This window comes from Erpetoichthys calabaricus, chromosome 7 (genome assembly GCF_900747795.2).
Source record: "Erpetoichthys calabaricus chromosome 7, fErpCal1.3, whole genome shotgun sequence".
NCBI lineage: Eukaryota > Metazoa > Chordata > Cladistia > Polypteriformes > Polypteridae > Erpetoichthys > Erpetoichthys calabaricus.
In genome coordinates this window covers 178,745,249-178,772,302 of record NC_041400.2, presented here as the reverse complement: position 1 = coordinate 178,772,302, position 27,054 = coordinate 178,745,249, and the positions used below count along the sequence as shown (strand labels likewise).

At 43.3% G+C, this 27,054-nt stretch overlaps 2 protein-coding genes across 2 annotated transcripts in view; one reads left to right on the top strand and one right to left on the bottom strand.

The window, feature by feature from the left end:
- Nucleotides 1-26,599, top strand: part of LOC114654189 (FERM and PDZ domain-containing protein 1) — an 85,352-nt gene extending 58,753 nt beyond the window's left edge. The window contains exons 13-15 of the mRNA XM_028804595.2: nt 4,201-4,345; nt 15,753-16,625; nt 24,153-26,599. Coding sequence (XP_028660428.2) covers nt 4,201-4,345; nt 15,753-16,625; nt 24,153-26,200 — 3,066 coding nt within the window. The 3' untranslated portion in view covers nt 26,201-26,599. The remainder of the gene's footprint in view (nt 1-4,200; nt 4,346-15,752; nt 16,626-24,152) is intronic.
- Nucleotides 1-27,054, bottom strand: part of LOC114654912 (baculoviral IAP repeat-containing protein 1-like) — an 828,238-nt gene that overhangs the window by 504,402 nt on the left and 296,782 nt on the right. The gene's annotated exons all lie outside the window — the stretch shown is intronic.

Here is a 27,054-nt window from a genome sequence, read left to right as displayed (position 1 = left end):
CAGACCCCCTGATAAGGGCTGTTCGGTCCCTGTACAACCGGTGTCAGAGCTTAGTCCGCATTGCCGGCAGTAAGTCGAACCCGTTTCCAGTGAGAGTTGGACTCCGCCAGGGCTGCCCTTTGTCACTGATTCTGTTCATAACTTTTATGGACAGAATTTCTAGGCGCAGCCAGGGCGTTGAGGGGGTCCGGTTTGGTGGGCTCAGGATTGGGTCACTGCTTTTTGCAGATGATGTTGTCCTGTTTGCTTCATCAGGCCGTGATCTTCAGCTCTCTCTGGATCGGTTCGCAGCCGAGTGTGAAGCGGCTGGGATGAGAATCAGCACCTCCAAATCCGAGACCATGGTCCTCAGCCGGAAAAGGGTGGAGTGCCCTCTCAGGGTTGGTAGCGAGATCCTGCCCCAAGTGGAGGAGTTCAAGTATCTTGGGGTCTCATTCACGAGTGAGGGAAGAATGGAGCGTGAGATCGACAGGCGGATCGGTGCAGCATCTGCAGTAATGTGGGCTCTGCATCGGTCTGTTGTGGTGAAAAAGGAGCTGAGCCGCAAGGCGAAGCTCTCAATTTACCAGTCGATCTATGTTCCTACCCTCACCTATGGTCATGAACTATGGGTAGTGACCGAAAGAACGAGATCGCGAATACAAGCGGCTGAAATGAGTTTCCTCCACAGGGTGTCTGGGCTTTCCCTTAAAGATAGGGTGAGAAGCTCAGTCATCCGTTAGGGGCTCAGAGTAGAGCCGCTGCTCCTCCGCATCGAGAGGAGTCAGATGAGGTGGCTCGGGCATCTGATCAGGATGCCTCCTGGACGCCTCCCTGGTGAGGTGTTCCGGGCATGTCTAACCGAGAGGAGGCCCCGGGGAAGACCCAGGACACGTTGGAGGGACTATGTCTCTCGACTGGCCTGGGAACGCCTTGGGATTCTCCCGGAAGAGCTAGAAGAAGTGGCCGGGGGGAGGGAAGTCTGGGCATCTCTGCTCAAGCTGCTGCCCCCGCGACCCGACCTCGGATAAGCGGGAGACAATGGATGGATGGATGGATGGATGAAATTCAGTGTTCATTTATCCTATTGGTGAATGTCAGTGGAAATTAAGGGGAAGTGCGTTTAAGAATGAAGCCAGGAAGCACTTCTTTACACAAAGAATTGTGGGAGTCTGGGACAAACTGCTGAGACGTGGAGTTAAAGCAGAAAACTCAACATCCATCCATCCATTATCCAACCTGTTATATCCTAACTACAGGGTCACAGGGGTCTGTCGGAGCCAATCCCAGCCAACACACGGCGCAAGGCAGGAAACAAACCCTGGGTAGGGTGCCAGCCAACCGCAGGGCGCACACACACACACACACACACACACACACACACTAGGGACAATTTAGAATCGGTAATGCACCTAACCTGCATGTCTTTGGACAGAAAACTCAACAATCTTTAGGAAATATCAGGATGAGACATTGAGACAGCTTAGCTTTTACTTACACTAACAAGCCCAATGGACTGAACGGTCTCTTCTTATTTATCAAATGTATTATTTTTCTAAAAATGAAATGTGAAAACTGCCTAGGGGGAAGTACTTTTTATAGACACTGTGTGGTGTATGTACGTAGTTTTCACAGAGCTAACAAATACGCCAAGTTTCATTTGGACTGAGTGATTCAAGTTTTGAGTTATTGTATCCAAAGACTCATATCCCAACACATACATAGAGAGAGAGGTTGGAAGCATGCGCTGATTATAATGTGTTGTCACACCCACCACGCTACAAACCACTCGGATTGAGATCTGAGTGCAGCCATGCAACGGGTGACACCTCAGCACCACACTGAAGAGTGTGAGGTTTTTTACAGTGGCTAGAATGCCAACCCTGCCACCAACCCCCAGGTTGTCCTTGCAAGTTTGAGGACCTGCTTGCAGGGTTGGATGCAGATTAATGTCCTAACCAGGACGGAGCAATTGCAGGTTTAAGGGCCTTACTCAAGGGCCCAATAGAGTGGGGTCTCTTCTGGCACACATAAATAGATATCCCCCTAATGGCAGGATTCAACTGCAAATACAGGAGACAGCAGGAGAGCACCAGCAGCACACACTGGTCAACAACCAATAAATAAATGAATAAAAAGAAAGAAAATAATGAAAGACTGTATTCATTAAATGTATAAAATTTCTAATCGTTATCTTTGACTTTTAATCTATATATATAATTCACTAAGTCCATGGCAAGCAAGACGCACGCAAGACAGCCCCGCCCGCCAAGTCACAGAGCCCCGCCCACCAACAATTCACTAAACAGCCGACCATGGCGCGAGAGCGAAAGCATTTGCCAAGAATGTGTTCCTTAATCAAGAACGAAAGTTGTAGTTCCGACCATACACGATGCCAACTGGAGATCCGGCGGCGTTATTCCCATGACCCGCCGGGCTGCCAACCGGGTAACCAAAGTCTTTGAGTTCTTGGGGGAGTATGGTTGCAAAGCTGAAACTGAAAGGAATTGACGGAAGGGCACCACCAGGTGTGGAGCCTGTGGCTTAATTTGACTCAACATGGGAAACCTCACCCGGCCCGAACATGGCTCACAGGTGCATGCGACTGAGGCGGTGTGTGGAAAACGAACAGTCAACGTGACTCACAAGTGCATGTGGAATGTACACAGACGAAAGCAATTCAGGTGAGGAGTTGGGGACGGACACATGAGCAGGCAGTGCGTACTGAACGATGACTAAGAGATGACTTAAGAAATCGGCAGACTAGAATGCCGGGGGCGGAATGGGCGTCAGATGATCGAACTTGCCTATCTAGAGGATGTAAGTGTCCTAACACGGGTTCCGTAGGTGAACCTGCGGAAGGATCGTTACCGGTTGTGCCGACTCGTCGTTGGACGGTTAGGACCCGAAACCTCTCGGGCCCGCTTCCCCGCCCTCTCTCTAGAGTTCCATCTTTGCATTCACTTACAGTCGTCTCCTCAAACCCACCCCATTTGGACAACTGTGTCTTTCAGGAAGTGTTCACCCATCAATACATAATTATGCAGTGTATGCTACGCCGCGGATTGGCTAGTTTGTTATAATTTCCCACCACTAGAAATGCAGTAAATGCTATAAAGACCCAGACATCGGCACAAATTGACGAATATACACAAGCCATTTTCTGCAATAGATATAAAATCTTGCAGTACTTCTTTATATTCCCTGCTCTTGTTAATACAAATTACCGTCAATACACTAATAATCCAATTGCCCTTCATTTTCTCAGAATATGGAACCAATGTGGGAAGCACTTCAAGACAGAAAAGCTCTTATCTGTTGCACCCCTACATGATAACCACATTTTTCCACCCTCTGAATCATATACGGCATTTAATGTTTGGAAAATGTCTGGGATTAAAACACTCAGAGACGTGTACGGTACATAGATAATCTCTTCACATCCTACGAACAATTACGCTTCAAATTCAGCTTCTCATCAACACAATTCATCCGCTACTTTCAAGCTAGAAACCGTTGCTAAACACAACCTGCCCAATTTTCCTCGCCTCCTTCCTTGTTCTATTCTAGAAGAAATATTGATCAGTCTTGAAGACTCAGATAGCATCTCTACAATTTATAAAAAATATTTCAAAGTCCCTTCCTTTCAAAGATCTCAGGCTATGGTGAGGAAAGGATCAACATTTTGGTCAAAAATCTTTGTGTGCCTCTCAGACAGCCTTGGTGTTCCAATCCCTCCTAATCCACTAACAGCTGTGTTTGGTGGGCTCACAGAGGGGCTTAAAGTGGAGAAGGACAAACAAACTGTCATTGCCTTTACTTCACTATTGGCACGTAGACTTATCTCGCTCAACTTGAAGAATCCCACTCCGCCACTTTTAAGTCAGTGGGCAACTGATGTTATATATTATTTAAAATTGGTAAAAAACAAATTCTCACTTAGAGGATCTGTTCAAAACTTTTTTCAAATATGGCAGGATCTGATCAATAACATTTTAGAATAAGCTTCCATTTCAGGGAAAAGGATACTTTGTAAGAATATCTTTGATTGTTGGCTCTTTCTCTTGGGTGGGGTTTTGAATTTTGCTGTGTTAAGTTTGACTTTATTGTATAGAATGTCATCTGCCTCTCATTAAAACGAATAAAGAAAAATAGAAATGCAGTAAATGTCAAACCAATAATTTGAATGTTCTTTCTTTCTTTCTCTTTCTTTCTTTCCAGCCCATTTCATTGCTAATGGAGTCTCTTGCTGCCAAGGACCTGGCCTGTCTTGTCGCTGGCTATTATAAGCTGTTTATTGATTCTGGAGCATCCATATTCTCATGGACATGTTATCAGAAAATGCACAAAATGCTTGCTGAAGAAGGTAATACTGACCAGTCTTATATGAAATGTTTGCTACGCTCATCAAGGAAAGCTGGCCACCTAGCTGCAGTGTTTCCTTATGGTCTTCTTTCGAGGAACAGGTTGTTGTTTGGTGTCTTGTAGGACTTTTCCTTCAACTTGTACCACTTGTTCTGTCTGTAATTCACATCCTAACCAGGTCCACTGCTATAATGTATGCACGTTGTATGGTTGTGTGTTCTCCTGTTGCTATATTATTACATGTAAATTGTTGTAGTGCCCTCAGCCAGCGTACAATACCATAGAGAACTGACTTCAATTGGACTGACAACAAAACCATTTTGGAAAGCCCACAACTGACGTAGTGGGAATATTGGAATAAGAGAATGTATTATCGTGAGGTTTTTGAGACTTACCAGGGACATTTATCAGGTTCATCTACTCCCACCTTTGAAGATTAACACACACGCACAGATGTACACACACACACATACACTGAGGTCCTATCCAGACCAAGTCTCGGGTGGTGCCATTTGCCAGTCACGCCGCAGTTTTCTGCACAGGATTCTCTAGGTAGGACTCATGATGTCATTGCAACATACGTAAAAGCGCAACTCTTTTGGTTTCATGTTGTGACAATGCGGGTTTAGCTCCATGCTCCCATCTGCTGTTTGGGAGCCCTTGAACCCGTCACCGTCGGTAATGTTACCGACGAGCTAAGCAGTGAGGCAACAACACAGCAAGGGGATGGTGAAAAAGTGCAAAGTGCTTTTATTAAAAACATTCAACAAAACAAGTGTTCAAAATAAAGTGCAGTGTCTCCAAAATTGCCTTCATTAAATAAATAATCTATTAAAAAGAAAAAGTGACACGTGGAGGTTTAAAACAAAATAGAAAAATCTTCTAAAAACAACGAGGTTAAAATATCACAGGAAGCAATCCTTTAAAATTACAAATCCCGGTGTCTTCTTTTTACCATGGCAGCTCCCCTGCTACTCAACAGGAGAGTCGCCTACCTTGCAGGAACAGCTGCCTTTCACTCGGGTCCGGTAGCCCTCCGATCCTTGGCTACGTCGGGCTCCAAACCGGACCGAGACTTGGGTTATTTCCCCAGCGGCCAAGGCGCTCACGCTGGGGCTAAACCAGCCCAAAGCCTCCTCGACTCCTGCACCTGTCAACGTTTAGTTGTCGCCTCTACTGGTCACTCCAGCTACTTAATCGCTCAGCTTGAGCGACTGCTTCTTTCAGCCCCACTGAGCGTCGGCCAAACACTCCCCTCGTGGGCTCTCCTCCCAGCTTCCTGCTTTCTCTCATTCGAGCCTGCTCTTGCTTGCTCACTCACTGACTCACTGACTTACTGACTCACTCACTGACTCGCTCGCTCACTCACTCACTCACTCACTCACTCACTCACTCACTCACTCACTCACTCACTCACTCACTCACTCACTCACTCACTCACTCACTCACTTTCCTTCTTCCTCACACCGGCTCTCTCCACCTGCTTTCTGTCTTCTCTCGCTACCTCCCGTTCTCTTTCTTTCCTTTACTTTTTTCTTCCCGTCTCTCTAGCCGACTCGCGCTTCTATGTATCGAGAGGGCATAGCAGCTGTGGCAAATTAGCAGCCCCAGGAACAATCACGGATGCGGGCGATCTCTCACCTGTGCACTTAGGTGAGAAACTCCCACACCGCAAATCGCCCTGAGACAGAGGTGTGACCAGAACATCATGTGTGGGTGGGCATTTGGCTTGTCTGGGGGTGCAAAAAATATCCATCTATCCATCCATCCCCATTTTTGTAGGGGGCTCAAATAATAATAACAACATAGTTTTATATAACATATAAAAGCAAAAATTGTGGCATAAATCATAACCTATTGTTCAATAAAATTAACAGAGGCAATGGAACTTGTATTATTATTTTTTGTGAACAAATATAGAACTGCATCTACAAGGTAAATATCAACAAAGTCAAATGTATATAACATATGAGAGCCAGAACAGAAACGTGGCTTATTGTAGTCATGGGAGGCTATAGGACATCAGTTTCCAGTGTTTAACCAGGATGTTATCTACAGGACCAGTCTGCGGTTACTCTTGGCAAATTCTGAAATAGATTCATTCATGCCTAGATTTTCTGTGATGTTTTTCTCATGTGCCAGAATGACTAAATTTCTCTTCCTTGAATGCAGCATTGTTTGGTGAGTGGAGTGAGAATGTGGTTCAAAGTAGAGAAAGAGCTTTCGCATGCAGCTGAAGACACGCCAATGAGTGCTGTGATGCAGACATGGCTCTGACTTGCGGGATACTAGGCGCGTGTTTGTGGAAGACGCCACTGTCTTTTTCTAGAGCTTTTTTCCAATTAGTGTAGCCGTGTTTAGTGAATATGTCCTCGCGGTCCGAATTGGAAACACTAAATTTGTGGCAGGCAAAGCAAAAACTGGCATCACGGACAACAGAATATTCAAGCCATGGTCGAGACTGATACCAGCTTGCACTAAAACATCTGAGTGTCTTTCCGAATGCGCGCTTGGGATAATTAAAATGGGCTGGGATGGGCTATCCATATTTAAGTCAGGCAGACCGGACTGTATATTTTGTTGAAGGCAGAGGTTTGGAGTACCCGACACAGGCGCAGAGCTGGAGGATTGTGTAGGCTTATCTACATCTTTTGGAGTTTCAGTTCCCGACGTGGGTGCGCTGTGCTCCGTGTTGGTAGCAGTGGTGCTGGGCTCAACCGTGGAGCCAGCAGCTTGCGGAGGGACAGAGGTTGAAGATGTCTGCTTTTTAATAAGCCACCTATGCATAGCCTTTGGTGTTACCAACCAGAAAATAAAAGAAGAATGGAACGTATACGCTGTTTTAATTAAAGAATGCGGTCAACAGGTTCAAAACGTGCTGCAAAATGTGCGGCGAATTGAACTGTGAGCAGCACGGTGCCTGTCTAGTGCAGGAGACACTGACGGATACGCCCCAAATTCAAACGGGCCGATTGGAAAGCAACCCAGTTTTGAAAATCAAATGTTATTCTTCTCCAGAGTTTTCATTGGACAGACAGAGCATTTCGCAGGGGTGGCATGGCTTGTCTCTGGGGGGTAGTACCCACCCCAGCCCCCCCGTGGTCACACCTCTGCCCAGAGAACTGCTTCAGCAACACAACCACCACGCCCCCTCGCTAAGCCGCGAGCACAGTGATTATTTATTTAAAACCAGCCTTTGATGGGAGCTGTGGACCCGCTATACCACACATGTCACTTACTAATCAAACAATGTCTTACTTTTACTGCAGTTGTTCTAATTATTGAGTGGTGACCTCAACCGCCTTGATAAACCCTGTGAGGAAGAAGTTGGCAATTTTGCCCAACCTTGGTGCCTTCTTATTTCAATTTCTCTAGGTAAAAGACAAAGGGTATAAAATTAAAAAACAGTGTTGTATTTATTATGATAGAACAAAACCAAAATGAAGAAAACATGAAAGAAAATAGATAGCAGATATGTAAACAGTCTTAGAAAAGCTCACTAAAAATCTGAAATGTCAAGAGGTGGATGCTGAGCCGGGCGGCTTTTGGTTTAGTGATCAGCGTTACTCATAGGTTACATTTTCTGACGTCCAAATCAATGGTCTCACATCTCTTGATCTCTGACGCTTCTTCCTTTGTCACCCTTCTCTTGACTTCTTCCTTTTTGGTCCCTCAAATGAGCTATCTATATATTTATGTTAAAATGCATACATCGGGGGGTCAGTACATGTGACATTATACACGTTTGATTGGCTATCTGGTCCTGACGATGAGTGACTCGGATCAAAGTGTTTGATCTTTTGAGTACCTCTGCACTCCTTCCTTCCTCAAGCTGAACAAATTCTGTAATTCCTAGTCCTACGGCATGCATCCGTTCCCAGATTATAAGTGAATTAAAACAGGTTGTGTTACAGTATGAACTCATTTCCCATTCCCAGGTCATAAATCGAATTGAAAAACAAACTGACTGGAGCAGAAGCATGAAATATTGAATACACAAGAAAGGCTTCAAAGAGAAGTCCACACTGCACCTCCAGCTCTGTCTCCTGCTTTCTGGTCAGTGTCACCATCGCCAACCCATATACCATAGCTGGTCTCACTACCATCCTGTAGACCATCCCTTTCACTCTTGTTGATACCTGTCTGTCACAAATCACTCCTGATACTCTTCTCCACCCATTCCACCCTGCCTGCACTCTCTTCTTCATCGCTTTTCCACACTCCCCACTACTCTGTACTGTTGATCCCAAGTATTTGTTAGTTGTGTGTACATCTTGCCTGAAGAAGGGGCCTGAGTTGCCTGAAAAGCTTGCATATTGTAATCTTTTTAGTTAGCCAACGAAAGACGTCATTTTGCTTGACATCTCATTGCGTCCATAATGGCTAACATGGTATAACACCCTACTACTACAGACAATAAAGACTTGTAATGCCTGTAATTAATTCAAGTTCTGTAAATTCAGTTCATCCTGGCTACTTTGAGCAAAATAATTAAAACTTAACACAGTCTGCAGAAGAATTGAAGATCTACCACACCAGGAAAGAGAGATATTACAATAAAATACTATATCCAGTTCCCAGGTCAAAACTCCACTGGTGTTTTTAAAACTAGCAAGTGAAGTGTTGTAGAAGAGCATAATGGAGGCTTTCCAACTAAATAGCATAGCTGTTTACTCAGATGGCCAAAGTGTGGGCTGCAGAGATGTGTTAAAGATGTGTAATAATAATTTATTGATGTCAGTACATAAGGGTAGAATAAATAATGCATAGAATGCATAGAATGTAAAATAAAACGTTACAAATTATTTATATAGTACTGAAAAAGACTGAGGCAAGTAATCTTAAAGTGCAGTCAAGGAGAATTACTAATATTAGCCAACCCGCAGCGTAGCATATGCCGCATAATTATGTATTGATGGGTGAACACTTCCTGAAAGACACAGTTGTCCAAATGGGGTGGGTTTGAGGATACGACTGTAGGTGAATGAAAAGATGGAACTCTGGAGAGGGCAACATACAATTGTCCGTGACTGACAATTGGAGGACCGCCATCGCACGCTCATTCAGCGATTCACATCCGCGACAAACAAACTGTTTTACACGCTGCATACAGCGATTCACATCCGTGACAAACATGATTTTTCTTAGATGGTCCTGTCGCGTCCACCCTCGCACTCGAAGCATACACACTGCCTGGTCATGTGCCCGCTCGCAAGAGCAACTGACAGAGACCTGCCCACCAACTGTAAGACCATGGGATACCCCTCGCAAACTGTTTTACACGCTGCATACAGCGATTCACATCCGCAACAAACATGCTTCTTCTTAGATGGTCCTGCCGCGTCCACCCTCATTCTCGAAGCATACACACCACCTGGTCATGTGCCCGCTCGGAAGAGCAACTCACAGAGACCCGCCCACCAACTCTAAGATCATGGGATACCCCTCACAAACTGTTTTACACGCTGCATACAGCGATTCACTTCCTCAACAAACAAACTGTTTTACACGCTCCATACAGCAATTCACATCTGCGACAAACATGCTTCTTCTTAGATGGTCCTGCCACGTCCACCCTCGTTCTCGAAGCATACACACCGCCTGGTCATGTGCCCGCTTGCAAGAGCAATTCACGGAGACTCGCCTACCAACTCTAAGACCATGGCGTGTAAAACAGTTTGCGATGGCGGACGCGGTCGTGCGTCGTAACCGAAAAGAATAATGAAAAGTCAACGTGGCTCAGAGGTGCATGTGGACTGTAGCAGAGACGAACGCGAATGACGCCCTGTTTTGTGAGTTGCTGCATCCGAGTTGGTGGGCGTGGCTCTGCGAGTTGTTGTCGTATCCAATGGTCTTAGAGATGGTGGGTGTGGCTCCATCCTGCGTGCTTCATGGGTGTCTTGCTTGCGCTGGTGGCTGCTTAGTGAATTATATACAGTATATAGATTCTACACGGAAGCGTTCACGATGTTGTTTTATACAAACTATCTAATTCAGTTTTTTTTATATAGCACTCCTCTTTGAGTCCAGGCTCAGAGTTGTGTAAGATGTTCATAAGTAAAATACAATTACAACTTTACAAATGATTAATTACATAAAGATAAAGATTTGTTGAAATGCACAGTAAAACAAAGCAGGCCCATTGCGATTAAAATAATTGGATCTTAACAATATCTCTCCATTAGGATTATCGAGCGATGGCCAGTTCACAGCTGAGGAGAGGAAAACAAAAACTCCAGTCAGCCGCATCTCTGGGGTCTGAGTGGTCATTGGTCAATTAAAACACAAATTTATAGACAAAGTCAGACACAGTCACAGTCACCTAGACACATCGGCCAACTGGCTTTTGTGAGATATGGCCGGCCATTCATCCCGGCCAATACCCCCAGGCCACCAGATGGAGCCCTCCTTGCAGCATGGAGGTGCCCTGAATGCCAGCAGGGAATTATGGACAGTGGACTTTTAATGCACAGCCCTGCTGGATACCATGGGGGCCACCAGGAGTCGCTGCAGGGAGGCCCAGGGACTGTTATTTGCCCTATAACCTGGAAGTACAGCTTAGTCACAGCGACAGAGGGAATGACGTACTTCCGGGATAAAGAAGAAGAGTTTTTACATGACCCGGAAGTGCTGGATAATCACATGGACTGAGGGCTCAGAAGTACTTCCGGGTCAAGGATTATAAAGGACTGTGGGAGATCCCAGACAGACGAGCTGAATTGGGAGGCAGGGTGACTAAGCGTCTGGGAGTAGAGGGTTGTTTATTATTGAGAACTGTGGAGTGAAGGGTGCTTTGTGCACTGTATTATTCAAATAAATATCACATTTGGACTTTTATCTGGTGTCCGACGCCTTGTCAGAGGGTTCAAGGGGACGACAGCAGCCCCTATCTGTCACACTGTCTACTACATCCTGGGCATTCTAATGTAGAGTCAATGCTGGGCTGTCTACTCCAATGACTGATTTCATCCTTTGATTTTAAGGCTTCTGGTATCTCAAGTGTCATTCCAAGGAGGAAGAGAACAGCTTGGAATTAGAGCAGTGGCATCAAATGCCGCAGCAGGATACCCAGAAGAGAAACAGAGTAGAGGAGGGATAGTAACAGTTTAGAATTACTGTCATACTTATATTTTTATACAAATGACTAAACAACAGAGATGCCTTAAAAATCATTTGATAATCGGAAAGCATTTGAGAAGATGCCACATGATAGGTTGGGCATCAAACTGAAAAAAGTGGGAGTTCAGGATGTTGTTTGTAGATGGTCGCAAAATTCACTCAGACACAGGAAGCAGCGGGTGATGATCCAAGGAATCTAGAACTCAGAATTGCCTGATATAAAGAGTGGTGTCCCTCCGGGGTCAGTGCTAGGGTCACTGCTATTTTTAATTTTTATAAGTGATTGGGATAGGAATATAAGTAACAAGCTGGTTAAGTTTGCAGATGATACCAAGATAGGTGGATTGGCAGATAATCTACAGTGAATCATTACAGAGGGACTTGGATAGCACACAGGCTTGGGCAGATATGTGGCAGATGAAATTTAATGTCAGTAAATGTAAAATATTACATGTAAGAAGTAAAAATGTGAAGTTTGAATACACAATGGGAGGTCTGAAAATCGAAAGTCCACTTTATGAGAAGGATTTAGGAGTCGTAGTGACCTCAACACTATCAACTGCCAGACAGTGTTCAGAAGCCATTAAGAATTCTAACAGAATGTCAGCGTATATAGCGCCTTGATGTGTGGAGTAGAAGTCACAGGAGGGTCTGCTCAAGATTTATAACACACTGGTGAGGACTCATCTGGAGTACTGTGGACAGTTTGGGTCTCCAGGCTAAAAAAAGGACATAGCAGCGCTAAAAAAGTTCCAGAGAACAGCGACTAGGCTGATTCTAGGGCTACAGGGGATTAATTATGAGGAAAGATGAAAAGAGCTGAGCCTTTACAGTTTAAACAAAAGGAGATTAAGAGGAGACCTGATTGAAGTGTTTAAAATTATGAGGGAATTAACACAGTGGATCAAGACTGTTAGTTTAAAACGAGTTCATCAAGAGCATGGGGACGCAGTTGGAAACTTGTTTAGGGTAAATTTTGCACAAACATCAGGAAGATTTTCTATACACAGAGAACCACAGACACATGGAATAAGCTACCAAGTAGCATGGTAGACAGCAGGACTTTAGGGACTTTCAAAACTCAACTTGCTGTTTTTTTAGGAGAATTAAGTGGATAGGACTGGCGAGCTTTGTTGGGCTGAATGGCCTGTTCTCTTCTAGATTGTTGTAACGTTATAATGCTCTAATTATACACCGCTAATCAGCAGCTCCAGTCAGGGTATGCTACACTAAAGTGGTGAGCCGTCAGCCTGGATTTAATTCAATCCTGAGACCAAAGGGTCATTTCTTATATAAGCATGCAGTTCATTCCGAAGCTCTGGGACTCTATACTAAAAGCTCAACACTTCCACTTTAATTTTGTCAACCCTTGGATTTTTTAATTGGCTGTTATTTTGAGATCTTAATGTGAACTCTAGTTTGTAGGTAATGATAAGTTTAGATAAGAAAGCAGGGCCTTGGCCTTATGAAGCTTTATACTGTAAGGAGGAGAATTTTGCAATTAATGCTAAGCTTACCTGGAAGCCAGTGTAAAGAATTAAGAACTAGGGTTAAGGTCATATTTTCTAGTTCTTGTAATGATTCTTGCCATAGCATTTTGAAATTACTGGAAGCTGCATAAAGAATCATTTGAATGGCCAGTGAATTTCAATAGCCTGTACTATTAGAAACAAGTATGTTAATTAATTTCTCTCTACAGTAATCCCTCCTCCATCGCGGGGGTTGCATTCCAGAGCCACCCGCGAAATAAGAAAATCCGCGAAGTAGAAACCATATGTTTATATGGTTATTTTTATATTGTCATGCTTGGGTCACAGATTTGCACAGAAACACAGGAGGTTGTAGAGAGACAGGAACGTTATTCAAACACTGCAAACAAACATTTGTCTCTTTTTCAAAAGTTTAAACTGTGCTCCATGACAAGACAGAGATGACAGTTCTGTCTCACAATTAAAAGAATGCAAACATATCTCTTCAAAGGAGTGCGCATCAGGAGCACTGAATGTCAGAAAGTGAGAGAAAACCAAACAAATCAATAGGGCTGTTTGGCTTGCGGTACAAAGCTGTTGAAGGTGGCAGCTCACACCCCCTCCGTCAGGAGCAGGGAGAGAGAGAGAGAGAGAGAGAAAAACAAAGTCAAAAATCAATACGTGCCCTTTGAACTTTTAAGTATGCGAAGCACCGTGCAGCATACTTAAAAGCTGCACACAGAAGGTAGCAACGTGAAGATAATCTTTCAGCATTTTTAGACGAGCGTCCGTATCGTCTAGGTGTGCGAACAGCCCCCCTGCTCACACCCCCTACGTCAGGATCACAGATAGTCAGCGCAAGAGAGAGAGAAAGAAAAGTAAGTTGGGTAGCTTCTCAGCCATCTGCCAATAGTGTCCCTTGTATGAAATCAACTGGGCAAACCAACTGAGGAAGCATGTACCAGAAATTAAAAGACCCATTGTCCACAGAAATCCGCGAACCAGCAAAAAATCTGCAATATATATTTAAATATGCTTACATATAAAATCCGCGATAGAGTGAAGCCGCGAAAGGCGAAGTGCGATATAGCGAGGGATCACTGTATTCTCCTATTATGTTAACAGCCTGAACTTATGTGTATTTTCTGTTTCCTTATTGATTTTGTTCTTTTTCATTTTTATCATCTTCCTGTTTAATTTCTGATAGACTTGTTTATTGTTTAGTATTGCTTTGGTGTATCATAACTGTTCTTCAATACTGTGTGTTCTTTGGGTGGGACGCCAGGAATTGTGACCGCCATCACATCACAGCTGAGTGACCGCCCCCCACCTTTATAATTTGGTGGATTATGGAATGTGAATCCAGCAGGGGGCGTTAGCTCCCTTGGAATGAGTTCTTTTGTAATTGTGGAGTGTTACATAACCCGAAACTATATAGATATAATATAAAAAGGCGATACCCCTCCCTTAGTGATACGGCGGTATGAAATCACATAGGAGAAATAACTTAGCTTTGTTTAATGACGGCTTATGCTGCATAACAGATGAAGGAAACCAATGGCAAAACCCGATTCAGGATTGGGGGCCTGATGTGCAGAGTCTGCCATTTTCGCCGTTTGCAGTGGAAGGATTTTCAGGATCAGATGACGTTATCTCCCTCCAAAGGTGTGCTGGGCAATGTTCCATGTCTTTATACTCTTTCTTCATGTGCAGGCCCCCACTTAGGTGAATTATGCAATTCCAAACAAGGCAAAAGAGGATACAGTTTCATGCTGACTTTGACAGACAAAAAATATCATATTAACAGTCCTTAGTCTGACTGCACGTTTCCAGTTGTCTCTATTTGTCTTATATTATAATGCTTGCCTAGCAGTCCTATATGGAGAACCCTGGCTCTGTGTCAACTATGCATGTGAGTAGAAAAAGGGCAGATTTACAGTATAAGATACATTTGCTCCGAGTACAGTGACATATTAAACTTATGCTTATTACAGAGTGTTGTTTGGAGTTAGTCCTGTATTGTTTTCCTTTGATTCTCTCGTTATGTGGATATCCTGCTCTGTTCCTTGGATTCGGATACTGGTCTCCTGATTTGGCCTTGTTTGCTTTGGGTTGTCTTTTCAGACGTACTCTTTTTGCCCAACTTATTTATTTTCTCATTTTCTGCTTATTTGATTACTTTTTTGTAATGAATTGCTTATTTTTACAAATGGCTGTTTTTGACTGACGCCAGAGATATGACAGTTTTTCTCCCTTCTCATTTTGAACTTTTAAAGTTTGATTTTGAACTTCTAAAGCCAGCTGCCCATTTTTTTAGGCCTGTGTAGACTGCAGCCTGAAGGTAACAGTTGGGGGTTGGCTGACATGGGCTGAGCCTTTTCTGGGATGGCTGGTGAGGGTCCTGGCCTGCTTTGTGGCTCATTTTGGAGACATCAACACCCCTTTTGCCCAGTCAGTGACTCCAGAACACAACAAATTCATGTTTAGAAACAATCTTAATTTTTTAATATTTTTAAGATGGAAAAAACAGGTCTTAGATAGTGTTGCAATGTGTTTTTTAAAAGATGTACTGGTGTCAAGAGAACTCCCAAGTTCAGTAAAACTGATGTGTGGACCAACTGAGTTAACAAGTGACACAGCATCTCCCAGTATATAACATTTCTGTTTTTTGTGTATTCAAAGACAAGCAGTTTTTACCCATCCACTGTTTTAATTCATTAACTCTTCAATCATTGATGTTGTTTTTTAACTTGTGTTCTTATTTACTTCACCAAATGTAAAGAAAGGAAAGACAGAAACATTTTTTTTGTAATATTTCAGGATATGAATCAAGAGGCTGCAGTGACTCCGAGGAGTCATCAGAAGTGGACTCATCTCAGGATTTACTATCTGACGTTGACATCATTCAAACAAAAGGTGGTCCGGGAGCCATTTCTAAAGAGAAAGGATGGGATAACCTGCCTCTCTGCGATAGAATAGATGCAAAAGATAGCTGCCAGCATGACAGTGAAGACAGTGTGGTTGATAACAGCATTTCAGAAGCATCTGATTCTGGCAGAGCTGAAAGTCGAGAGGACAGCCGTTTGAAATTAAGTTTTTCTAGTGACTCAATGGATGCTTTGGAAGAGGATGATCTTGTGGCATGTTCTTCAAGCAGCACAGAGTTTTATCAGATTCCCCATCCCTATTCAGAAAGCACAATGCACCCTGAAAATGTGCACTTTGAAAAAGCTGAACTGAATGAATCTGTAACACAGGGTACGAGGTCATGTGATCATGACGGTGTGGTCTCTTTACATAAGCACATTCTGAAGGGTGAAGTCTTGATGGATGACATGCGTCTACTGAGTGAACACTTGACTCCCAGTGAGAATACGTCCAACAGCCTTACGTCTGACTGTGTCTTTACTTTCAGTGAGAACACCATGCAGTATTACAACTTGTGTGCAAACGTCACGCCAGACAGCGCTACTGACAAACACTTTTTTGCCCGAGCTGGGAGGAACACCATTTCTGAAACGACACCTCCTACCACATGCCAGGAAAGTACCCTCGGCATCGTAGAGAATAATGTCATTCTGGAGCCACCACCAGGCTTTGGAGACAGCAGTTCGGATGAGGAGTTCTTTGATGCACCTGAGAGACTGACACCGATGGCCACTTGGCGTGGGCATGTGGCTTTTCAGAATTTAAGTGAGTATATCATGAGATTGCATGGTTTCTTCTGGGCTAGAGAGTGAATGATACTAAAAAGAAGCAGAAGAATTTATAGAATTCTTATAATAAAGCTTGGGAGAGGATATGGAAGAAAAAAGTGTATAATATAAAGTACAGTATGTGCCAGCTACAGCTATAAAGATCATTAATGATCTTACCAGTTTCCAACCATCTTACAGATTTACACTTGACATTTCTATCCCAACTCTACCATTTTTAGATATCAGTTTTCCAGGACTTGAAACCTCTGTCTATTACAAGCCAATATATTCACCCTCTTACCTTCTCTACAGCTCCTTCCATCCTTGGCATACAGTACTAAAAATTCTCAAACTTTTCCACAGTTCCTTAGATTTCTTCACCACTGCAGCGATGAGGATGACATTTGTAATGAATCCCTCAAATGAGGAGTTTCTTCTTATATTGTGAACAGGACCCTGAATCAAACCAGAAGTTGACCTGTTAACACCCTCTCTAACAGGAACCATCCATCCATCCATTTTCCAACCCGCTGAATCCAAACACAGGGTCACGGGGGTCTGCTGGAGCCAATCCCAGCCAACACAGGGCACAAGGCAGGAAACAATCCTGGGCAGGGTGCCAACCCACCGCAGGACACACACAAACACACCCACACACCAAGCACACACTAGGGCCAATTTAGAATCGCCAATCCACCTAACCTGCATGTCTTTGGACTGTGGGAGGAAACCGGAGCGCCCGGAGGAAACCCACGCAGACACGGGGAGAACATGCAAACTCCACGCAGGGAGGACCCGGGAATCGAACCCAGGTCCCCAGATCTCCCAACTGCGAGGCAGCAGCGCTACCCACTGCGCCACCGTGCCGCCCCTAACAGGAACCCCACAAATGAAATCTACTGGCTCCCCCTTTCCACTCTAACCCTCTATCTCCCCCATTAAGCACAATTTCCTAATTTTGCAGACCAATCTTTTGACGGGAGTCTTTTTTCCTAACCATCCCGCTAATCTCCTGTTGACCACCTGACTTATGGAAACATCTAGTGTGCGGCTCACTTCACAACGGAGAGCCACATTTTTCACCAGGCCCTATGAGCTGTAACAGAAGCTGCTGTGTCACTGTGTCACTAACAATATCCTTGTATCCGGTCCCTTTGGTAAATTCCATATTAAACAATGGGCCTCTTGCTGGTCTAAAAGTCTGATTTGCTGCATTTCTTGTAGGAAGTGTCCACCCTTCTACATAGGTGGAACACGGAGACCATTTCAGGAAGCACCTTCACGCTGTTAAAACCAAAGACCTTACAAAGCCTGTTGCAGAACACTTTGCAGCCCTTGGTCATTGATCTCTCTGTTTGTGTTTTTTCAAAGACACTTTCCAAAGAAAAACAAAAGAAACTAAGCTCATTCTCACCCTTGGATCATATTTCTCCAGGTCTTAATGACCAGCTAACTTGTTAGTGTTTCTGTTCACATTCTCTAATGGCATCTTTTTCCTCTCCTACTCTCATTTTTTCTCCTATCATCTACCTTGGCTTTGTTTCCTTCTCACCCAATCTATATGTCACCTTTCTTTCCATTTCATTTGTTCACCTGGAGAAGGCTATGCAGATAAAACATTGTGTCTTTTACCTTTTTTCCTTTTCAGTGTGGAAATAACTTTTAACCTTTTTAACTTTTAATATAGAGTATTAGGGGTAAATGTATCCCACTTGTACAGCTTAGTTTCTCATTGACTGGAAAATCCGATCTCTTGAAGACAGCAAACACCAAAAAACCATGTCACAAAAAAGTACAAAAAATTTAAAAATATAAATATCTATATATCACTGAGTACCTGTTGTGTATTTAATTTATGTATTTACTTGCAATCACCATATTACATACTTCTTTTTTTAATATTTTAAATTTTTTTCAGCCAGCCAGTTTATAGAGCACACTGATGCCAATAGGAGTGCCATGGAGGTGCAGCTTCCCATGCCAGATCATTGTCTTGTGCAGAGTTTGCATGCTCTTCCTATGTCTCTTAAAGTGTGTAGGGGGATGTCTTGTTCCATGACATTAGATAGATAGATAGATAGATAGATAGATAGATAGATAGATAGATAGATAGATAGATAGATAGATAGATACTTTATTAATCCCAGGGGGAAATTCACAATTTCTAATGCTACTATCTGCCAACAGTTGCAGACAGAAACCTGATTGTACATTGAACAAAGTAATCTAATTACAGCCATCCATCCATTTTCCAACCCGCTGAATCCGAACACAGGGTCACGGGGGTCTACTAGAGCCAATCCCAGCCAACACAGGGCGCAAGACAGGGAACCAATCCTGGGCAGAGCGCCAACCCACCGCAGGACACACACACACCATGCACACACTAGAGCCAATTTAGGATTGCCAATGCACCTAACCTACATGTCTTTGGACTGTGGGAGGAAACCCACACAGACACGGGGAAACTCCACGCAGGGAGGACCCGGGAAGCGAACCCGGGTTTCCTAACTGTGAGGCAGCAGCGCTACCCACTGCGCCACCGTGCCGCCCAATCTAATTACAGTAATGATGAATTTTTCATAATCCCCTTTTACACAAAAAACGTCAACCATTCTTCTTACTTCCAGAAGTGTCAATGAGTATAAAATTTAGAGTTTAGGGAATATAATAAAGTGATTATGATCAGTTTTAGGAAACTTCATTTTCTCATTACATTGGACAATGGAGATTTTGCTTACTGAACACCTTTGGACTGTGACCACTAAGGGGGCATTGCAGCTCCCCAAACCCCAGAGACAACCTCAGAGATATGAGTCTCGGTTTAACATAAAAGGTTTATTCTCACAAACACCTTTCCAAAAGGCTTCAAAAGTGGCATAAACACAATACAGTTCTTCTTCTCTCTCTTTTATGGTGGAGTAGTGGCTCTGAGGCTAGGGATCTGCACTGGCAATCGGAAGGTTGCCGGTTCGAATCCCATAAAATGCCAAAAGAGACTCTAATCTGTTGGGCCCTTGAGCAAGGCCCTTAACCTGCAATTGCTTAGTGCTTTGAGTAGTGAGAAAAGTGCTATATAATTGCAAATGAATTAAAAAATCTTTTCTTCTCCATTTCTCTCAGGCACGTGTGGTCCGTCCTCCACGCCTAACTCCAACTTGCTTGGATGAGGTCATGCGGCTTCTTTTATCTTGGACCCGGGAGTATTTCCGGTGCTAGGACATAGCCAGACAGAAGCACTTCCAGGTCAATCAGAAATCCCATAAAGCAGGGATCATTAATTCCATGAGCTTTCCCTGGTGGCACCACATGGAACCGAACAGGGCTACCACATGGGCCCACAGTTCCCAGCATGCTGTCCAGCTGGGAATCCTAACCCAGTAATGGTGCCATCTAGTGTATTGGTGGACCCTGTCAGGACTACAGGCCATCTCCCCTTGTCCTTATGTGACACTGGCCTCCTGGCTGGGTATTGTTCTTCAGTCCAATCCTGCCAGGGTGCCAGCATGCCCACTTATGTACTGGCAACTTCTGCCACCGTCCTGGCTTTAGGAAGGGAATGACCTGCAACTCTTTTTGCCCATTTGCCACTTGGCTCCATGCCATCTATTACAGGATATATCTTATGGATCTTGGCCTCCTGATCACAAATATCACCTTTAAATTTTCATATCACCTACTATTTTGTTGTAATCTCCTATTTTTATGACTTCTCAAATTATAAGTATAAATTGTAAAAGAATAAAGTGAAGAGTTAGGGTACCTTGCTGCAAACTCCTTTTTAACACAAAAAAATGCAACAAGAAAGAGCTAAACAAACAACACCACTGTATGTCAAAAAAGATCGTTTAAGTCGCTTCTGGTGACAAGCTCTATTGTACTCAGAAGTGGGTCCAAGGCCGGGTTTATACTTCACGCGACTCATGCTCCAGTGGACACTATTGGTACACAAGCGTTTTACTGTTTATACTTCCGCATGTACTTTAGATAGATAGATAGATAGATAGATAGATAGATAGATAGATAGATAGATAGATAGATAGATAGATAGATAGATACAGTGGTGTGAAAAACTATTTGCCCCCTTCCTGATTTCTTATTCTTTTGCATGTTTCTCACACAAAATGTTTCTGATCATCAAACACATTTAACCATTAGTCAAATATAACACAAGTAAACACAAAATGCAGTTTGTAAATGGTGGTTTTTATTATTTAGGGAGAAAAAAAAATCCAAACCTACATGGCCCTGTGTGAAAAAGTAATTGCCCCCTGAACCTAATAACTGGTTGGGCCACCCTTAGCAGCAATAACTGCAATCAAGCGTTTGCGATAACTTGCAATGAGTCTTTTACAGCACTCTGGAGGAATTTTGGCCCACTCATCTTTGCAAAATTGTTGTAATTCAGCTTTATTTGAGGGTTTTCTAGCATGAACCGCCTTTTTAAGGTCATGCCATAGCATCTCAATTGGATTCAGGTCAGGACTTTGACTAGGCCACTCCAAAGTCTTCATTTTGTTTTTCTTCAGCCATTCAGAGTTGGATTTGCTGGTGTGTTTTGGGTCATTGTCCTGTTGCAGCACCCAAGATCGCTTCAGCTTGAGTTGACGAACAGATGGCCGGACATTCTCCTTCAGGATTTTTTGGTAGACAGTAGAATTCATGGTTCCATCTATCACAGCAAGCCTTCCAGGTCCTGAAGCAGCAAAACAACCCCAGACCATCACACTACCACCACCATATTTTACTTTTGGTATAATGTTCTTTTTCTGAAATGCTGTGTTCCTTTTATGCCAGATGTAACGGGACATTTGCCTTCCAAAAAGTTCAACTTTTGACTCATCAGTCCACAAGGTATTTTCCCAAAAGTCTTGGCAATCATTGAGATGTTTCTTAGCAAAATTGAGACGAGCCCTAATGTTCTTTTTGCTTAACAGTGGTTTGCGTCTTGGAAATCTGCCATGCAGGCCGTTTTTGCCCAGTCTCTTTCTTATGGTGGAGTCGTGAACACTGACCTTAATTGAGGCAAGTGAGGCCTGCAGTTCTTTAGACATTGTCCTGGGGTCTTTTGTGACCTCTCGGATGAGTCGTCTCTGCGCTCTTGGGGTAATTTTGGTCGGCCGGCCACTCCTGGGAAGGTTCACCACTGTTCCATGTTTTTGCCATTTGTGGATAATGGCTCTCACTGTGGTTCGCTGGAGTCCCAAAGCTTTAGAAATGGCTTTATAACCTTTACCAGACTGATAGATCTCAATTACTTCTGTTCTCATTTGTTCCTGACTTTCTTTGGATCTTGGCATGATGTCTAGCTTTTGAGGTGCTTTTGGTCTACTTCTCTGTGTCAGGCAGCTCCTATTTAAGTGATTTCTTGATTGAAACAGGTGTGGCAGTAATCAGGCCTCGGGGTGGCTACGGAAATTGAACTCAGGTGTGATACACCACAGTTAGGTTATTTTTTAACAAGGGGGCAATTACTTTTTCACACAGGGCCATGTAGGTTTGGATTTTTTTCTCCCTAAATAATAAACACCATCATTTAAAAACTGCATTTTGTGTTTACTTGTGTTATATTTGACTAATGGTTAAATGTGTTTGATGATCAGAAACATTTTGTGTGACAAACATGCAAAAGAATAAGAAATCAGGAAGGGGGCAAATAGTTTTTCACACCACTGTAGATAGATAGATAGATAGATACTTTATTAATCCCAAGGAGAAATTCACATACAGACAGACAATAACTTTGTATAATGTTAACGTTTACCCCCCCGGGTGGCATTGAAGAGTCACATAGTGTGGGGGAGGAACGATCTCCTCAGTCTGTCAGTGGAGCAGGACAGTAACAGCAGTCTGTCGCTGAAGCTGCTTCTCTGTCTGGAGATGATCCTGTTTAGTGGATGCAGTGGATTCTCCATTATTGACAGGAGTCTGCTCAGCGCCTGTCACTCTGCCATGGATGTCAAACTGTCCAGCTCCATGCTTACAATCGAGCCTGCCTTCCTCACCAGTTTGTCCAGGCGTGAGCGTCCCTCTTCTTTATGCTGCTTCCCCAGCACACCACTGCGTAGAAGATGGAGCTCGCCACAACCGTCTGATAGAACATCTGCAGCATCTTATTGATTATTATATTTACGTAAATCTGGAAGATTCCACCAGGTGGCAGTGCAAGATATCATCATGGTGAGAATACGCTCGGCTTCGCTGTGTTGTGAATTGCTTGAAACATCCATTAAATTCCGAGGACACCTTGTCACAATATCTCTGAAAAGGATGTTTAATGATTACATCCATCAATCCAGGGATGCACCCAATCCAGCTAGCATCGGGCATGAGAGAGAAACGATCCCTGCAAGATGATCACAAGCACTCACATACACACACTAGCGTCATTTTAGTGTCACCAAATCTCCATCTTCATGTCTTTGGAAGGAAGCTGAAGCCCACCAGGAAAACATGCAAACTCTAGCCAGGGAACACTAGGGACGTGACTCCTTACTGTGAGACAGCAGTGCTACCGCTCCACCACTGTGTGTAATTATTCATTATTTAAATGAAGTTAACAGTTTATCTGTAAAATGTAACATACATACTTTAATGCATTTAATCATGATAGTGATATCCAGTATAAATCTAAGGATTCCAAATGTGCAGAGAGCTGGAATATCATAAATGTAACGTGTTCTGTATGGTCAGTTCAGGAGGGAGCAGCAGAAGCACAGAGTGATTAACAATGGGGTCGGTTTTAAGATGATGTTTGCGACGGTCTACTTTAACGATAAAGTAAACTATGAGGATAAAGTGGACATTTCGAAATTAAAGCCGAAATTTCCACTTTAATCACAGAATAGACTTTTTCACCATGTCCCTAACTTTGTTTGCTCTGTGGCTCAAATATGCTGCCGTACATTCTGATGCTGTTGTGAAGGTGCAAAGAAAACAAAAAAGATGGCACAGAAGATGGTAAGTGAGACTTTTAAAAAATATCGTGTCATTACGATGGGGAATATGCAACGCCTGAATATAAAAGCACCACAAATGCATGTGTATGTCGGCATTTTGCTTCAACACATCGAACCATTCATCAAACATCGAAGAGCGCACATCGATCCCCGTAGGATCCGCATTGAGGCTTTCTGTCACATGTAGATATTAAACAGAGACTCTGATGCCACGTTCCGACTTGATCACACTGCGCCCCCCAACTTTTTGCTGGTTCTGCAACTCGCGCACACATCACATTATTTTCTGAGGATCTGCTCAAAGGACGAGTAAAATGAATGCTGGGAACGCATGGCAGCCATGATGCGTGTGCATACGCGTTCTGGGCATAAAGTATAAACGAGCCCTTAGGCTGCAGATTATTGGATAAAATGTATGGTCTTTATGTTTAATTAGTTCACACCTTCCTAATATTCTGCTGTATATTGCAAACAATATTATGAATCACCATTTTTAGGTTTAGGTTTAGGTTTAGGTTTATTGGACGTTTTAATCAACTTATGTTTTTAAATATTTTTCACAGGTGTCAAAGAAAACATCAGTAGTACAATACATCTCAGTGACATTGGAATTGAAGTCAGTGAGCTGGATAAAGGGGAAGAAACGGAAGATGAGGCGAGTGTAGAGCCTCATACACTTTTAGATGATGCAGATTACACCTCATGGGGGTCTGTTTCTGAAAGCAGAAGTCACCTCAACAATTGTGAGAAGGAAACCCCAACCATCTCTTCTGTGAGCAACCTGGAGAATGAGCCTACACTGCTGGAGACCAAATCCATCACTCATCTTGCATGTCCAAGGACTTCTACAAACAAGACATTCTCTTCTGGCCTGATGGAAATGGAACCGGACACCATGGAAACTAAGTTGGTAACTGAAACTCTGAACAGGGTCTCACCTGTCAAGGCCATCCGCTGTAGATCTAATCCAGAAGAAACAGAGGGTAGAACCCTGGATAGTGATGTTTCTCAAAACAGCCAAAAGGAAGTTTGCCATGATGCTAACCATGAGGCCAGAGAGATCAGTGAAGAGCAAAGCCACTATAAGATGGTTACATTACAAATGGAAGAAGTGCAATCAAGCCATCTCTCAGTGCCTGGTTTGGATAGTAAACATGCTGAGGACCATCTGTCCCAGGTTCCTGCTGAAACTGGTACACACCTGGACTGTTATATAAATCCCAGTAGTGATGGCTTTGAAGAAACAGCGTCGGACAGTGCCACGAGACATTTGCAGTCAACTTCTATTGAAAACATTTCCATAAACAGCACAAAAAGGGGAATTTCAGTTAGTCACGAATGTCTTTTACTTCTGGGTTTAGGGGGTTTAGTACCTAGAAGAAGCCCAACATTTTCCAGCCATAAGGACTTAAGCTTAAATTTTACTGGCTTATCTGGAGTTGTGAGTCATCTGTCCACTTCGACCTTGAGAACTAAAATCCAGAGTCTGCCTTTGTACTTATCACAATCTCATGACTCAATCAAATGTAATTTGCCAGAAACCCAACTGGTCGCTAATGAGCAAGAATTTGGTACCTTCAGAAGCAGCTACACATTTTCCTTCACAAACAACACATCTCATCCATTGGGTGCAACTGGCTCGACTCCTTGTTTGTCAACTTTTCAGCCATTTTATAAAAAGGCGGACCCTTGTTTATCATCCTTAGTGCAGATAAAACATGAATCTAGTCCATTGGTAGAGTTGCTGTCAAAGTCAAAAGCCTTTAATGATGACAATGGCTTGGAGTATGTGCCAAGACCAGGACAATCGGAAGCCTTACAGTACTCCCTAAATGCGGAGACAACAGTGATCAGGCCCAAAGGGTTAAGTGGGACATGTGGCTGTGAGACAATATACACCCAGTGCTTCACTGGTTCCAAAAATGTATTTATGGAGGAAAAGTCTCATTTGGAGTATTCAAGTAAAAACTTCACACCCTTAACAATTCCACCCTTACGCAGAAGTCATCTTAACGGAGAGCTCATTCCTTTGTTTTCACAAGTTGATCAACAAGATCAGCAATCCAGCTCGAGTTTCCATTCATCTCAAGTAAACCACATATTAAAGCCACTTATGGACAAGATGTATTCTACTCCAGAAGGTTTTAGCCTTTTGCATGGTGACATCTCAAAGTTGCTCAGTGTGCTAGATCAAAACTCCGAAAGCAGGAGTCAGCATCGTAAGGAAGCGTGCAGGCTTCTGTTCTCGCGTAACAAACAGTTACTCATGGATGAGTCAAGAAAGCTGATGTCCAGCTGTCAGAAAGTCATCCGAGCGGATCAGAGTGAAGAAGAGATGCTACAGTCGCTTTCGGAGAGCTTCCACCTTCTTGTTCGCCTGATGTCTATCTGTTTATGGTTGACAGACTGTGCACAGTGTAGGAGGATCCACTGTGAAGTTCTGGGTAGCTTAAGAAATGTTGTTGTCACATATGAAGAGTTTGTGCAGTCGGCTGAGAAAGCTTGTGGCAGAAACTGCCAGGATTTTGCAATAAAGCTCCTTGCCCGCCAATGTACCACACTTACAGCAGGACTCTTTTGCTTGACACAGTTGCTAAGGCCACTGCCCTGACTTTACATGTGAGAAAGACTTTCAATTTATGTTTAATGTTAAAGTCACTAACTTGCTTCGATTAAAAACATTAACAACATAAGCATAATAAGATAAATGTGGAAGAAGATCTTTCAGTTCATGCACGCTCAACTCAGATTTGTTTCACTTCCTCTACTTTTTGCACTTTTTATTATCTGTACAAATGATAAAACCCTACCTCCTATATTCCATTGACATTTGTTTATTTATTTATTTAAGAAATCAAAAAGTGAAAATGCAAAATACATGGCACAATTCAGTCACAGAATTTCAGAATCCACTAATTCCGACTCAGGACTGGGAGACATTGGAGTCTCTTTTGTCATTAACAACTGCAAGGCTGCCACGCCAGTCCATACAGCATAACATACAGCCACTCACACCAGTTAATGTGATTGCTACACGAGTTGCCACGATAATGTCAGGGTGAAAAAAATCGAACAGCGAAACAAGACAAGACAACGCTCCCGCGCACAATGCTTTTTCCGTAAAGCAGTTTTTGAACTGACAAAATCATTCCTGTCCTCGATCATCCTCCCTAATCCTCCCGATTTAGCTCCCTGTGATTTTTACTTGTTCCCGAAAATCAAAAGTGACCTGAAGAGAACACATTTTTCTTCAGTGGATGAAGTGAAGACAGAAACGGCGAGCCTGTTGAAGAACCTCAAGCAAGAAGACTTCCAGCACTGTTTCAATCAATGGAAGATATGTATGGAGCGGTGTAGAGATCGGGAAGGGGAGTACAGAGAAGGTGACAGACAATGTTTAGAGTGCTCTAATTGATCAATAAACTTATTTATTTTTTTTACCAATCCAGTTATTTTTGTGTCTCA